The sequence below is a fragment of the Meriones unguiculatus genome, chromosome 2, assembly GCF_030254825.1.
Source record: "Meriones unguiculatus strain TT.TT164.6M chromosome 2, Bangor_MerUng_6.1, whole genome shotgun sequence".
NCBI classification, from domain to species: Eukaryota; Metazoa; Chordata; class Mammalia; order Rodentia; family Muridae; genus Meriones; species Meriones unguiculatus.
The window spans coordinates 171026718-171042062 of record NC_083350.1 but is presented as its reverse complement, the minus strand read 5'-3'; the positions used below and the strand labels follow the sequence as shown (position 1 = coordinate 171042062).

Below are 15345 nucleotides of genomic sequence, written 5' to 3'. Positions count from 1 at the left end.
ATGTCTTTAATTCCAGCCTTCAGTGGCAAGATGGCAGTCAGGAGCAGCAGAATCGGAAGAAGCTCACTGGCCAGGACCAAGGTTGAAGTCACCTGAGGTTGTCACACACACAAAGAGAGAGAGAAAGAAAATTCAAAATTGTAATATGTATTAAGTACATATTAAAGTTAAAGTTAGATTGAATTGTTAAATTCTTGTCCTCTTGAGATACAAATAAATTGTAATAGCCAAGCATAGTGGTTCATATCTTTATTGCCAGCACTTAAGAGGTAGGGGCAGGTGGATCTCTGAATTTGAGATCAGCTTGGTCTACATACAAAGTTCCAGACTCAGCCAGAACTACATAATGGGACCCTGTCTCCAAAAAAAAAAAAAAAAAAAAACTATTATTAAATAAAAAATGTTTTTCCATATGTTACATGCAGGTTAAGGTTCTACATTGCATGATGCCAAAGGCACTGGAGGTTTAGCCCCTGTGAATCAAATACTTTATCTTTTACCTCTTTCTCCCACCCTGATCTTTAACTTTCACCCAAACTCCAGTCACATAGCATACGTTATAGTTCCCAGAATGCATTGCAGGCCCTGTCTCTGAGCTTCAGTCTTTTTCTGTGATTTGTCTGTTCTTGTTGTTTGTTCCTGTTGTTTTGGTAAAAAAACAACCTTCCTTATGTCTACCACGGAGACTTCAGTTCAGGCAGCATCTACTCCAGAAAGCTTCCCTACTCCCAGGCCTTGTTTAAAATAACTGTCTTCCCGTCATACCTCAGTAAGACCCCACCCAGGCTCTTCCTTGGGATTCTCCCAGTGTGTTACCCTGGACTCTGCTTCGTGGCCTGCTGCATTCCCTGGTGTCTCAAAGACCCAGACCATCCTATTTGCCTTTGGAGATCCTCCTAGCTTCACATTTGTCTACTAGGATAGGCATTCTATAACACATTACGAATAAAAGAAAGGAAGAATTAATGAATGCCAAAGGGTATTAATAAACAGTAGAACTTGGTATTCAGTGACAAGAACTGTGTGAGAGTTCTGTAAGAAACCATGGTAGGCATCTCATTCATGTCCAGTCAATACCATTGCTAGAGCCTAGAAGGCCTGCATCTCTCTTTTGGATCCACAGACTTCTTGTACTGCTGTTTATCCTTCCTCTGAATAAGGCACTTGAAACGTAAGTTACCACAGTTGGCAGAAGGTTACAAACTACCTATAAAGAGGCAAGTTGAAGGTATGAAATATTTTCTAACTTTGGTCCAACTTATACACAATGTCCTTCTTCTTTCTTGCACCAAATTCCATGTCCCACAGGCTACCTTGGCTTTCAGTTATGTTCTTCATGGATGGCAGAGGCTCATCAGTGCAGACACCTTCCTCCTATAGGATATTAGCAGAAGAGAAGAGAGTGAGATAGGATTCGTTATTCAAAAACTCTCCCTGCATGGTTAGTAAGGGTTGACTATGTCCTCTTTTCAAGGCCACAGCCACTGGCAGGTACTGTCCAGACAGGTTTCCTCCAAGGCCCTAACTGCTCTCTCCCCTTTCCTCTGTGGGCAGGGGGCTGTTATACCTGAATGGCCGCTGACCCCAGAGTGCTATAGTCTCTTGCCCCTGCCCACACCTGTGTCAACAGTACTTTATGAACTCCCTTCAATTACCCAGCTTCTTCCTTCCTCCTGGGGCTCTGCAGGACATAGGGCAGATCCCACCTGGGGCCTATGAGGCTTCCACAGTACTTGCTGGCCACCTCATTGGCCCTAGGCCCCTTGCCAGTCTTTTATTGGGGCAAAGTCTTAAACTGGTTTACTTCCTCAGCTCTGGCCCCAGACCTTTCTCCCCAAGCAAATGCTTGGGAACTTGCTTCTGAGTTACTGAGTCTTCCTGCTTCTTTAGGTTCTTTTTTGTGGTTTCCACATACACCTTTCTGCACTTTCTGGAGAATTCTTCCTCTCCCTCCCCGCTTCTTCTCAGCTAAAAGCAGGATTTCCTCTTGGTTACGGGAACATGTGGCTACCCTTCTCTGATGTCTCAACAACCTTCGTTGAGCAGTGCAGGTTTTTACGTGTTTAACTACCTAATACCATAACTTAAGCTCACTGGAAGACAGATTCTATAGAGCCTCAAATCAAACATGCTTCATACCTTCTCTGTGCTCAGAAGTGCATGGAGATGGTCGGATGGTTGATGGACAGATGAACATTGTTGCTTCATTCTGTTGTGCCCAATTGGTGAGACCCCCAAAAGACCACCAGGAGTTGAGTCCATTGCAAAACACAAGAGGATCTTTTTATTACAAGCTAGAGCTTGTGCTCACACGCTCACACCCTATGCAGCAGTTGAGAGTAGAGCCCTGTGCTCAGGGTAGGTGGGTGATTTATAGATCCCAGTCCCTTCCAGCGAGCCCAAAGCACAGGAATTCCAGCCTGGCAAGTGTCTATTGGCTGAAACATGAAAGGGGATGTAGCATTTGAACTGATTGCCTATGGGGAAGCCCCGAAACCGTTAACAGTCTGGCTTCCCTTGTTTGGCTGTCCTAGGGGAGAGGGGTGATCAGGGCTGGTTTCCTGACAACTATATCTCTAGTGGGCAGGAAAAAAAATGCAGTAAGGCTAGTTCCTCCCTGTAGGTGGCTTTAAACTTTAATCCAATAACTGAAAAACTAATTTTTAATTGTTTGGTCTCTCAATGCATTCCTCTTGCTGGAGAGCTCAGCCTGCCAGTGATCTGCTATTGTTTGTGTCACTCTTATTTTCAACTTCATTTGAGTAAATAGCACCTTCAAGATTCTTATTATTATTTTATTTTCAACTCTTTGAGCACAAAAGGGGTTAATAATAACAGTCAATGATAATATGTAAGTATCTGAATTAGCATTCTTAAAAATGTTTTCTTTGATAAATGTGGTCACACTTGGGATTATAAGTACACTAAAAATTTCAATGTATTACTCTATCTCTTCACCTGTTAATACTTAACAAAAAGAACAGATCCAGGTTGGTAGGGAATGCCCTGGCCAAATGATGTTGCTTTGGGTAAAGTTATGTGTTGATTAGAAAGTGGGAAAGTCTTGAATACCCTCTGTATCTTGTAAACACTATTTATTCATCCTATTATTCTTTGTCTTGGTTTTCAATAAAACACAATAATCTTTAGGGGGAAAAAAATCAACATTTTGCCTATAAAGACACAGTACTATCATATTATACTTGTTTATAAGGAAATTCTATGGGTGAAAAACTATTAAATACATGCCCCATAATATATATTATATACAACTGTAACAAAAAGACTGCAAGACATGAGTTAGTATCTGGAAAAGAATTCAATGTCTACTTATCCCCACTCTCCTTCCCTTCTGCCTCCCCTTCCTCTCTCTTCCTCCTTTTTTCTCTTTATTACTTGGCTCATACTAAATTCTCTGATAGTGATTTTGATGCCTAAATTTGGTTTCTAACGTTCAGCTTTTTTAAGGTTCTGCTAACATTTTCTTTCTAAAATCCTTCCCATGGACTTTTTCTGAGATAATTTTCACTAGGCTACAGTGAGTCCTTGGGGTAGCAGCAGATTTCTGAATCCCTTCTCTCTAGGTTCCCAGAATCCATGGTTTCAGGTTGCCCTGCTCTCAGGTTTTGTGGGTATTTGTTCATTCTGTGTGTCTAATGGCTCTTCTCTTTCAGCCATGTTGTCAATGTAGTAAACTCCTGACAAATAGGTCTTTCAAGTAAACCATTTGGTTCTACCTTGAGGAGAAATACAATGGCAAATTCTATAGATCCATGTACTTAAGTATTACTTGAAAGACATGAAGAAGAAAATGCACTGTTATTAAAGGGCTTTGCATTAAATCGTTTTCATCTGGGAGGGAAGTTGTTGGTTCTGTTGGTTTTGTTGCCTCTTTTTCCTTCTTGGACCTTCTGTTCCTAACCTAGGAACTGGGTTGCCCAGTGTCTAGGTGTTTTCACTGCTGGGTGTGGAGCAGCACAAGAGAAGCAACCACTGTGTTTATGAAGAATTTAATTTATGAAGAGTATTATTGCAATAACCATCCAATCCAGATGGTTTCTAATAATAAAACAAAAAGACAGTAGAACTCAAATACCTTTTTCAGTATTGATTGTCAATTAATGTGACTTGAGCTCATGCTTCTCCTGTCTTCTGCCAGTAGTGTTAGGCAGCATGGAGTTTCTGAGAAGATAGGGCAGCCTCTTCTCACTGAGGTCTCAGATCCCTCCAACGGCCAAGTTTTGTTCTGACTACTTAAGAATATGCACACCAACCAAACGTCACTCCTTATGCGAAATTCATTGCAGTCCTTCAACTACCTAATATATGTGATGTGTACTTTTTATTTTTAGCCTTTATTCTAAGCTATTAGAACAGTCAACTGGAAAATCATTAGACCAGAAATGTCAAACTAGCCTTAATAGGTAGGACTTTTATCAATGGAAGCCACACATTTGATTATCTTATGTTGGACATGCTTCGTCAAGATAACAAAGAAAGGTTGTGTTTGAATAGCTAGGTAGACACTGTCCATTTTTTAAATTCTAAAGCAATGGAAAAATAAATTTTATTGTTTAAAAGTACTTTGAAAATTGGGTACAATTAAATACCAATAAATACTGTCCTACTCTCAATGGTGTTTTCTGTTGTACTTCCTGCTAAAACAGATGCTTTCAAAGAAATCCAAAAACAAATCTTATATAGTCAGCAAGAGAAATGAAATTCTTCAACTCAACTTCTCAACCTTTAATGGACTTTCTGATTCTGTGACTATGTGTAATCATTCCGTAGTCTACTTTAGTGTATACTTAATCTACTCATTTACCACATTTATAGACTCCTTTACTACTTTCCAGGCACTGTGTTAGCTATCAAGTATTTTAGCAGTAAGCAGAGCAAAGACCCTCCCTCATAAAGCTTTCGGATGAATGAGGCATAAAGGCACTAAATAGGTAAGAACCAACAACCATGCATGGCTGGTGATGTCCAACACAAAGGAAACACTGGGAGCTCTGAGGACAGAAAGATGAAGGCAACTCTTTTGGATTTGGGGAAAGTTTCTCAAGAGAAGTACTTTGAGTTGAAATAAGAAATGGCTAGTGTTAACTAGGGGTGAAGGTTATCTCTGTTGTCAACTAGACACACGTGTGAAGACAGACCTCGCTGAGAAATTGCTTCCATTGAATTGACCTGTAAGCATTCTCCCACTCACTAATTGATTTGGGAGGTCCCTGCCCACTGTGGAGCATGGAATGCCTAGGTAGCTGGACCTGGGCTACAGAAGAAAGCTGTCGGAGCAAGCCAGTATTCAGTGGGCCTCGGTAATTCCTGCATCAAGTTCTGGCTGCAGTTCCTGCCCTGCCTTCCTTCAATGATGGACTGTAACCTGTAGGAGAAAAATCCTTTCCTCCCCACATTGCTTTCCATCAGTGTGTTTATTATGGAGAGGAGAAAGCAATGACATGTGCATGCCAGAAAATAAAACATCAGCTTAGTATTACGTCCCTGGAGAAATGTCTTTCATACCACTGAGATGCTTTTTATTGAAAAAAAAAAATAAGTGACTTAAATATACTTTGTTTATGGTTAGTTGTAAGTAGTTTATGTGAGTTGGAGCATGAAATTTTGTTTTATTACCAAGACATGCGCTAAAGCAACAACAGAAAGTAAGCTTATGGAATTATTAAATATTCTATGCTAAAATTTCCAATTTGGTCACTCCCATCTAATCTAAGGAACTGAATGCTATAAACAAAGCAGTTCAGAAGAACAGGAATCTTGGTGTAAGGACATAAATACCACCAACCAGATGCTCTTATTATGACCTGCTTCCTGGAAAAAAAAATTCACCTCATGGAGGGTAGGTGAAGAAGTGGATCCCTACATAAAAGTAATCACTGCTCTTCCAGAGGAACCATACCTACGTCAGGCATTTCCGATGCCCTCCTCCAGCCTCCGTGAACACTGCACTTATCTGTACAAACATACACATTTATAATTAAAAATAAAATCTTAAAAAAAGGAGCAGCTCACTGAGGGATTTTAACACTTTCTCGTCGATATGCCTGAAATGATCTTTTTAGCACCAAGCAGAAAAATGAAAGCAAATTAAAAAGTTATTCACACTTTCCTTTTTCAAATTTTTTAATTATTTGTTTATTTATTGTTTGTGTATATGTATGTCTATATGGCTGTGTGAGTTTGTGGGTGCTGTGTGCTTATAGGTGTTGTCAGACACCAGAAGAAAGCACTGATCTCCCGAAACTGGAGTTACAGGAGGTTGTGAGCCATAGGCGGGTGCTAGGATCCAAACCCAGGTCCTCTGCAAAAAGCAACAGCGCTCTTCACTACTGAGTGATCTCTCCAGCCCCACACTGGCCATCTTTGAAGTGTGCTCACCAGGATCTGGTTCATTTTACAGTTAGGACTTTTGACCACTTGCCAAATCAATAGTGGAAAATAAATGCTTGGTCTTTCTGCTTCCCTCCACAGTTGTAAATCAAGATGGCCAGCCCCTCATTGAAGGAAAACTTAAAGAGAAACAAGTGAGATGGAAGTTCATCAAGAGGTGGAAAACTCGCTATTTTACATTGGCTGGAAACCAGCTTCTCTTTCAAAAAGGAAAATCTGTGAGTTCTTTTTTACACTTGAATTGTTTTTCTTTCCTTCACATTCCACCAAAATCCTGTAGATGGCTAGTGTAAAAACACAGTTGCGAGTCTCAGGTGTCCACAGCCACACTTTCAGGTATCTGACCTTCTGAGGGCCTCAGGCTGAAGCCTGTCTTAACATCTTTATTCCACATAACTCAGCAGGACTGGCTCGTCCTGCATCCTGCGATTCTTTGCTTTGTGGAAGCCATGAATCCCACTTTGGCCTGAGTCAGGGTCTCTAAGAGATTAGGAAAACTCCCCAGGGCACTGAGGGTGATGGCAAAGCCCGGTCTTCTGCCTCTGCTCCCCAAGATGCTGACACTGTGGAGGGAGGGGTTGAAACAGGGTCTTAGTATATAGCATTAGCTAGCCTTGAACTTACCCTCTGCCTAGGCCTCCAGAGGTCTAGGATTAGGGCATGCCACCACACCAGGCACCAGAGTGTCATGGTGGAGATGCTGCTGGAGTTGCTGGTGCTGGTGGTGATAGTTTTGAGAAATAGTCTCAGGATGTAGCCCTGGCTGGCCTGAAACTTGGAGTTCTGCCTCTTTACATTGAACATGCCATTATACTTTCATTCTGAAAATATCTTTAACATAACACAGATTGCCCATCCTCAATCTTTTTGTTCTATGGGGATTGGGTGGAGTATATCTTCTTTATCACTGACACAAATGTTGGTCTCTTCTGGAAACATACAGTCACACTCAGAAACCATGTTTTAATGGTTATTTGGGAACCCATTAGCCCAATCAGGTTGACCCATTTCTTTAACTATCCCATAACCAAAATATTGCCTTATTAATAAATTAAAGAGGTTAAAGTACTTACAAATTAACAATTCTCTCTGAACAAATGCACCATATTTTTAGAATTCTCACTACATATGTTATTGGAACATTTTTCTCAGTAAGAGTCCAGGATAGTACACCTGAATTATAATTAATTCTGCGAAAGTATTTCATTAATAAGACCTCTCTTAAAATAATTTTTGAGTTTTAAAAAATGTATTTTATGATACTTAAAAGTCGTGTAAATTTCTCCATCTGTGTCATACATAGGTGGCTTTTCTCTGGTTAAAAAGCTTTTTCTATGTGCAAGTATGATGGCATGTTCAATTTAAAGAGTTATTGGACTTGAAAGAAATATTTTTGGCTTAAGTTCACGTTGCAGCATTTTCTAAGTGTTTGAAATGACCATCTGAACTTCCTACACTTACTCCAGAATTCTGGAATAGACATGAAGATCAGTGTTTCTCAGACACCTCAGAACAAACACATAACCAGTCTATGAGACTACTTCCAAGTACTCAAATGATAATCTATACACTTCTCACCTAAGTTTTAAACGTTTGGCTGAGTTCTAAAGAATAACTTGTTTGACATCTTTATCAGGAAATAACAGTTTGGCACTGCAGAAATCTAACAGAACATGTGTCTCAAACAAAATACCTTTGATCACAAGGACACAAGAGCACACCAGGCTAACAATCCTGCTGAAAATCAGGCACATCCTTACTAGCTGCCTTTTATAGAGATGTGTGAAAACTCAAGCTGAAAGACAAACATAAACTATAGTATGTTTTTCACACTCTTATTGTCTTGATTTCCACAAGCCAGCTAGGCAGCAGTGCTATCTATCTATCTATCTATCTATCTATCTATCTATCTATCTATCTATCTATCTTTATCTTTGTGTGTGTTCCTGTCATTTTGTTAAGATTTATTATATATATATATATTTATTTATTTATAGGAGTGCTCTATCTGCAATTACACCTGCAGGCCAGAAGAGGACATTAGCTGTCATTACAGATGGTTGTGAGCCACCATGTGGTTGCTGTGGATTGAACTCAGGACCTCTGGAAGAACAGCCAATGCTCTTAACCTCTGAGCCCTCTCTCCAGCCTCCCTATGCCCCTATCTTAATTGACCTATTGATCTCCTTACATTTCTACAGGAAATCTCTTTTCTCCATCAGTTATAGTGTATCAATTTCTATGCTATAGACTGGCCTCAACACAATTTATTATCAAAAGATAGTTAATATAAACCAAATTAGCTAGCAAAGTATAGAGTGCAGGTGTCTTCAAATTTTGTCCTGTGTAGCCCCTAAAAGAATTTGTAGGAAAAAAAATTTATGTAGTGCCTTGTAACATTTTAAATGTCATCAACACATTTATCATGTTTAGACAGTTGTAATTTCTGTTGAGTTATAAATATTGACACTTTAAAATAAAAAGAATATATTTCCTCTTTAAATATAATTACTAGAATAATAAAAAATACCATAATCCATCAATCTAGTAGCATATATCTTTATAAAATACATATATTATTATCTTTAGCAGAGATATTTGCATTGCTTCTGTTTCCCTTGAACTTATATTTCCATACTACCTCTCCCTAACAATGTGTCACAATTGCACTGTGATTTTTAAGATTGATTTTATTTTTAATTATATGTGTTTGTGTATGGGTATGTACACATGAGTATAGGTACCCATGGAAGCCACAAGATGCTAATAGACCACCTGGAGGCGGAGCTTCAGAAGATTACAAATGTCCCAAGTGTGGGTACTGGGAACTGAATTCAGGTTTTCAGAAGAGCATTACACGCTCTTATCTTAACCACCGAGCCATCTCTCGTCCCCCACCCCCATCATTTTTCAACAGAAGAAAATCATGTGCATAAATTGAAACTTAATTGTTTTAACTTCTGTGATCATCAGCTCCTAAGTATTCATTTTTCTGATTGAATTCTCTTTCTTGAGTTATATCATTTATGAATGCATTTAAGTATGATGCCACATTTCATAAATATTAAACAGAAAACGGAAATGCTAGACCAGGAAGATGGTACAATGGGTAAAGTGCTTGATACATGAGCATAAAGACTTGAACTTGAGTTCTTAGCACCTGTGTAAAAGCCAGACACAGTGACTCCTGTCACTGACTCCACAGCGGGAAGGTAGATCCCAGGGGCGTGACTGGTCAGTCAAACTATCCAAAATGGTGAGTTTAAGTCAGTGAGAGACCCTGCCTCAAACAAATAAGCTGGAGAATGATAGAGGAAGGCATCTGATGTTGACCTCTAACTTGCACACACATACACACAAAGGCAGGGGAGGAAGGAGAGGCTGTCTATTAATAAAATTGATGTAGAAATGTTACGTTGTCTTGAGTGGTCAATACTTCCCTAGCATCAATATAGTGATTATAGGAGTTTTTTTTCAATGTTCCTAAGGTTTTCCAAGCTGGATATACACTCCAGAACATTTATGACAAATAAGAAGAATGTTTTTTTCATTGCAGAAAGGGAGAACATGACTGTCTGAGAGAGGTAGAAAAGAACAGTTGGCAAGGTACCCAACCCAGGTACATTTCCCAATGGACAAAAATGTGTTCATTGCTTATAGACATTTTTCACTGTTCTAAAACCGTTCATGCTTTCCCAATATGTTGACTCTGATAGCACAGAGATTCCTGAAACACAAATGTAACATCACAAAATAATGCTGACAGACAGTGCATGCTTCTAGTACAGAATTCCAAAGCTACTCAGACACTAGAATCCAGTTTTTCAATACGAGCATACCTTTCCCCAGAAGTACCACAGAGGAAACCCAATACTATGCCTCCTCAACTACTGAAAAATTGAGTTAAAAAGCATTCCAAATTTCACTGCCATCTTTTGCTCATAGTGCTAGTATAAATAGAAGGTGACACAGTAAATTCTACCAGAGTGGACGCAGGACTAGCCACAGGATTATCATCATGGATTGCTGCAGCCATGAATCATCTGAAGGAATGGGCGGGCATGGGAGCGTTAGCAGGCCTGCTGGTGTTGGTCTCCTTGGTTTGCCTGTGGTATATATGCAAGATTAGAGTCTCACAACAGTGTGATGCAGCCTTGATCATTCAGGCCTTTACAGCCATTGAAGCAGGACATTCTCCCCAAGCATGGTTGGATACCATAAAAAGCTAAAATGTTACGCTCAGGATGTGAGGCTAAGCACTGCACTCAGGGTCAGCGGCTTTGGACCCAGAGAAGAGCATGTCTGGTTGCATGCGGGTTGATGCCCCAGGTCCCACCTCTGAGAAAAAGGTATTGGACGGGTCTGATGCTCTTTGGGTGGATGACACCTAAATGAACATCTGTACAAAGTCCCAATTTACTTCTAATATCAGAGATCAGACCTCTACTCTTGCCTGATGTGTCTAAAACAAAAAGGGGGAACTGTAGAGAGCTGCGGAATGCTATGCCTTAAAGATGGAGCTGGTTTCCGCCTTCCACCTTCCCGATGGTGAGTGCTCTCTGTCATGAACAATTCCACATTTGGCTAAGGCTGAGGATCTAGCTTGCTTCCATGTATGTGGACCTATCTGCATTGCCCCCGTGGCACGCCTGGGTTGGCTACCCAGAGGCTATTTAAGTTGTGGGCTGGCTTTCCCCAGGGTCAGATGATTGTTCAAGGTTTCTGAATAAACTGCATTGAAAAAAAAAAAATAGAAGGTGACAGAAAAATAAAGAACCATAAATTAAATGTTTTCCCAATTTCACTTATAATAACTTCCAGTAAACTGGCTATCTTGTGCTAACTTATGGTACTGTAATAGAGGACAAATTTTTGGCTTCTGTTGTCCTGATGACTCTATGGGGTCTTCCCACTCCCAACAGAAAGGTCTTGAGCCACAGGATGTGAAAGGACCCGGCCCTCTTGGGGAATTCCAAGAGCCAGTGACACAGGCTGCAGCAGGAGCCAGCTCACCGTGTTTTTCTTTCCGTTCATTTCAGAAGGATGATCCTGATGACTCCCCAATAGAACTCAGCAAAGTACAGAGCGTGAAAGCTGTGGCCAAGAAACGCCGGGATCGCTCTCTCCCCCGGGCTTTTGAAATCTTCACAGACAATAAGACCTATGTTTTCAAAGCCAAGGATGAGAAGAATGCAGAAGAGTGGCTGCAGTGCATCAGCGTGGCGCTGGCCCAGGCAAAAGAGAGGGAAAGTAGAGAAGTGACCACATATCTGTAGGGGCACAGACACCGCCTCTTGTGACCACGCATAATTGGTCTTGCCAGTGTTAACAGAAAGAGAAGTCCACCAGGGTATTACTGGGTTTCACTGAATACCAGTGAAACCATTATCCCTAGGGAGGGCCTAAAATGGCAGGATTCTCAGTAACTCCCACGCCCTCACAGCTCATGTATTAGCTCCAAGGTTTCTGCCTGAAGTACATGAGGGAAAAAAGCCACAGAGTTTATGCTGGAGCATGTGGGCCAGGGAAAGAAAGTTACATAGATGAGAGATTGATGAGACAGATATAGATGACATAGATATAGCTAGATATGAGATGGAGGTAGAGATAAATATAGAAACTTCTGTAGCTATGTGATTTATGACTGTCACCAGCAAAAAGGCTCAGCAGGTGAAAGGCACTTGCTGGCCAGCCTGATGGCCTGAGTTCTAGCCCCATAAATGACTTGGTGGAAGAAGAGAATCAACTCTGGGCAGTTGTCCTCTGCTCTCTGCAGACCATGCTGCATCCATTCCCCCAGTAAATAAGTAAGTAAATGGAATTCTAAGAACAGATGCCTGAAAGATCTACCTTGAAGGAAAACTAGCGCATTAAGAACATAGTGTTAAAAAGCCATTAGGACAAGGTGAACTAATGAACACTGAAGAAAACTTTAGAATATCAGTTACCTTTCTGTTGCTGTGACAAAACGTTCAGACAAAAGTAACTTGGGGGAGAGAGGATTTGTTTCGGTTTATGGTTCCCGAGAGATAGCGTCCAGTGCGGCAGGGAATAAGTGGCAGCAGGCAGAACAACGTGGCGGCAGGAACAGGAAGCTGGCTGACTTTCGTTCACACAGGGGAAGCAGAGAGAGTGGGAAGGAGGGTAAGGCTATGAAACCACAAAGCTCGCCTTCACTGATGTAATTCCTCTACCAAGGCTCCACCTCCTAAGGGTTCCATTACTTCCCAAAAGAGCACTACCAACTGGGGACCAAGTGTTCAAATTTGTGAGCCTGTGGGGCTTATTTACTATTTAAATGACCACACTTCTATCTATCTTCTCAACACGGAAGATGCTAACACGTGGTGCAGTGATTCTTAATCCAGTTACATAATCAAATGTAGGCTTTCATTAGAGCATAAATGTTAATGTTTAGACACATGGTTCCATCCAAGGCAGTAAGTATAGATAAGTTAAGAATAGAAAGACACCTTTTCTTCTTTTTTTAGTGGGCATCATCACCCTTAAACTTGAAGGTTTTTAGTTAAAATTCTGTGGTTTTTCTTCTCTGAATCAAGCCTTGCATTGCCCAAATTATAAACATTTTATTGTTGTTGTTGTTTTCCATTACCCTTATATAATTTTGAATTAAGCTGTCATGGGCAGCTTAGGTGACTTCCAGTGACCCATGCCCTGCAATAATGTTCCACCCCTTGAGGGATGGAGTGCGAGATCTGAAGCTTGCTTCTAATTTACATGCTATGGCAAAAGTGATAGGACAGTCTTTTTTTACAGCTGTGTTACATTACAGCAGATATTTAAAAATTAACAGATGAATTACGGTCCCCCGATGTCTTCAATAAAATGATATATCCTGAATAGCCAGGTTATTCAGCTAAGCTGTTTAGAAGAGGCTGATCGTACCAGACTCTCCTGATGAGCTTGAATAAGCTGCCACAGTGCTACAGCTGCAAGACAATGACCCTTGCCAACGACCTTGTGACCTTGAAACAATAGTGAGCCTCTCAGGATCTAACCTGCCTTTGCTTAAACATTGTCCAGCCACCACGTTGGTGGCAGTCGTGACATGCTCTGATCAGAGGACCCGGACAAGATGAACTCTTGTCCCACAGAAACTATGCAATAATAAATGTATCCTGCTTTATATGCAAACCATGTGGTGATTTGTTATGCACTGATTAATTCATATAAATCCTCCTGGTAATATATCAAAGATAACTTTTTTCCTGTGAAACTGATTTATTATGTATTTTAGTATAGAAGCCTAGAAAAAAAGACTTAAAGTTGTCACTACGCTGACACTACTGTTAACTCACTGGCGTACGAAAAATAAAAGGGGTCATACTTGAGCAAAGAAACTTAATTCAATTTAGCATGTAAAGTTTGAAGATATTATGAGCCACAGAAGTTATTACACATTGGAAATAGAGTTCAAGAGGCCAAATTTTGGGTCCAGTGCATATGCAGGTAATTGTGAAAGACATGGAATTGGCTGAAATTACTGAAGAAGAATAAGAAACGAAAGAATTGATGCTGACTGCTTGAGATACCGATATTTAGGCAAAGGTGGGTTAGATTAGCTGATCAGTATTCAGAGATGGTGTAGTCCAGGAGACACGATATTACAAAAGCTAAATTAAGAAGGATTTTTGGGATGTCAACAATTTGAAATCCTGAAGATAAAGCTTGATTTTCATAATTAGGAAGCAATCGGTGTCACTGGCAAGAACAGTTTTGTTGGAACAATGGAGTACAAGCTAACTTTCAATGTATTGCAGTAACTGACTGTCATATTTTAATTTTTTTAAAGGTGAGGTTAAGGTGAAAGAGCAAGGATAGATAAATGACTTCTTATTTTGTTTTTAGGTGAAGTCATCTTAAGAGGGAAAACATTTAAATATGTGTAGACAAGGAAAGACAAGGGCAAAGTTGCTAGATGTGACAGAGAACAATTTTTCAAGTTCTGTATCTAGGAACCAGGGAAATGTCTCAGTCATGAAAGAACTTGCCTGTAGACAGAAACCCCTGAGCCTAAATCCCCAGCACGTATGTGAAAGCCCACCCTGGCTTTGGGGACCTGAAACCCTGCACTGGGAGTTAAAGCCAAGTGGACCCCGAGAACTCCTTAGCCTAGCCAGTCCAGCTGAAATGGTAGACTTCTGGAGGAAGTACCACTTCTGAGGAACCCTGTACAGTGCTTGGGAAGATAATGACTCCCGTAGGTTTATATGTTTGACTATTCCATCCCCAGTTGGTAAAACTATTTGGGAAGGATTAAAAGGTGCAGTCTTGTTGGAGAAGGTGTGTCATTGGTGGGTGGGCTTTGAGGGTTCAAAAACCCATGACATTTCAAATTAGCCACCACCACCCAGCCACAAGATCGTTATTGCCACAAGAAGGTTGCTGTCACATGTGAGATCTCAACTACTGCCCCAGGACCATGCCTGCCTACTGCCATGCTCCCTACCGTGATAGAAATGTACTTACCCTCTGAAACTGTAGGCCCCCAATAAACTTGTTCTTCCATAGTTGCCTTCACCTTGATGTTCCGTCACAGCGATACTGAAGTTAGAACCTGCCTCCAGGCAAAAAGGCAGAAAGCCACAGAGGAAGGAAGCTGATAATCTGCTCTGACCTCCACATACATGCGTGCTCACATACTCGTATACATGTACCATACAGACACACACTCATGCACATGCGCGCACACACACACACACACACACACACACACACACATGCTCCTGTGCTCCCACAGCCATGCATACATGCACACATGCAATCTGTAACGGTAGCAATTTACTGAATACCTGCTAAGCAACAGGAAGCATTTCTAGCACGGAAATTCCAAAGTAAAAAGACAACCTCTCTTTTTCTCCCTGCACCCAACCTGATTTTTATTGAAAGCAGAAGCACACACACAGAGTAAAG

At 40.8% G+C, this 15345-nt stretch overlaps 1 protein-coding gene across 7 annotated transcripts in view; it reads left to right on the top strand.

Moving 5' to 3' along the window:
* Positions 1–14942, top strand: part of Veph1 (ventricular zone expressed PH domain containing 1) — a 212399-nt gene extending 197457 nt beyond the window's left edge. For 5 of the 7 annotated variants that reach the window (XM_021634062.2, XM_021634063.2, XM_021634064.2 and 2 more), the window contains 2 exons: positions 6493–6629; positions 11451–14942. In XM_021634062.2, coding sequence (XP_021489737.1) covers positions 6493–6629; positions 11451–11687 — 374 coding nt within the window. In that variant the 3' untranslated portion in view covers positions 11688–14942. Of the gene's footprint in view, positions 1–6492; positions 6630–8408; positions 8955–11450 lie in introns of those variants that run through there. The other 2 variants (XM_060378397.1, XM_060378396.1) reach the window with 2 other exon arrangements.
* Positions 14943–15345: the final 403 nt, after the last annotated feature.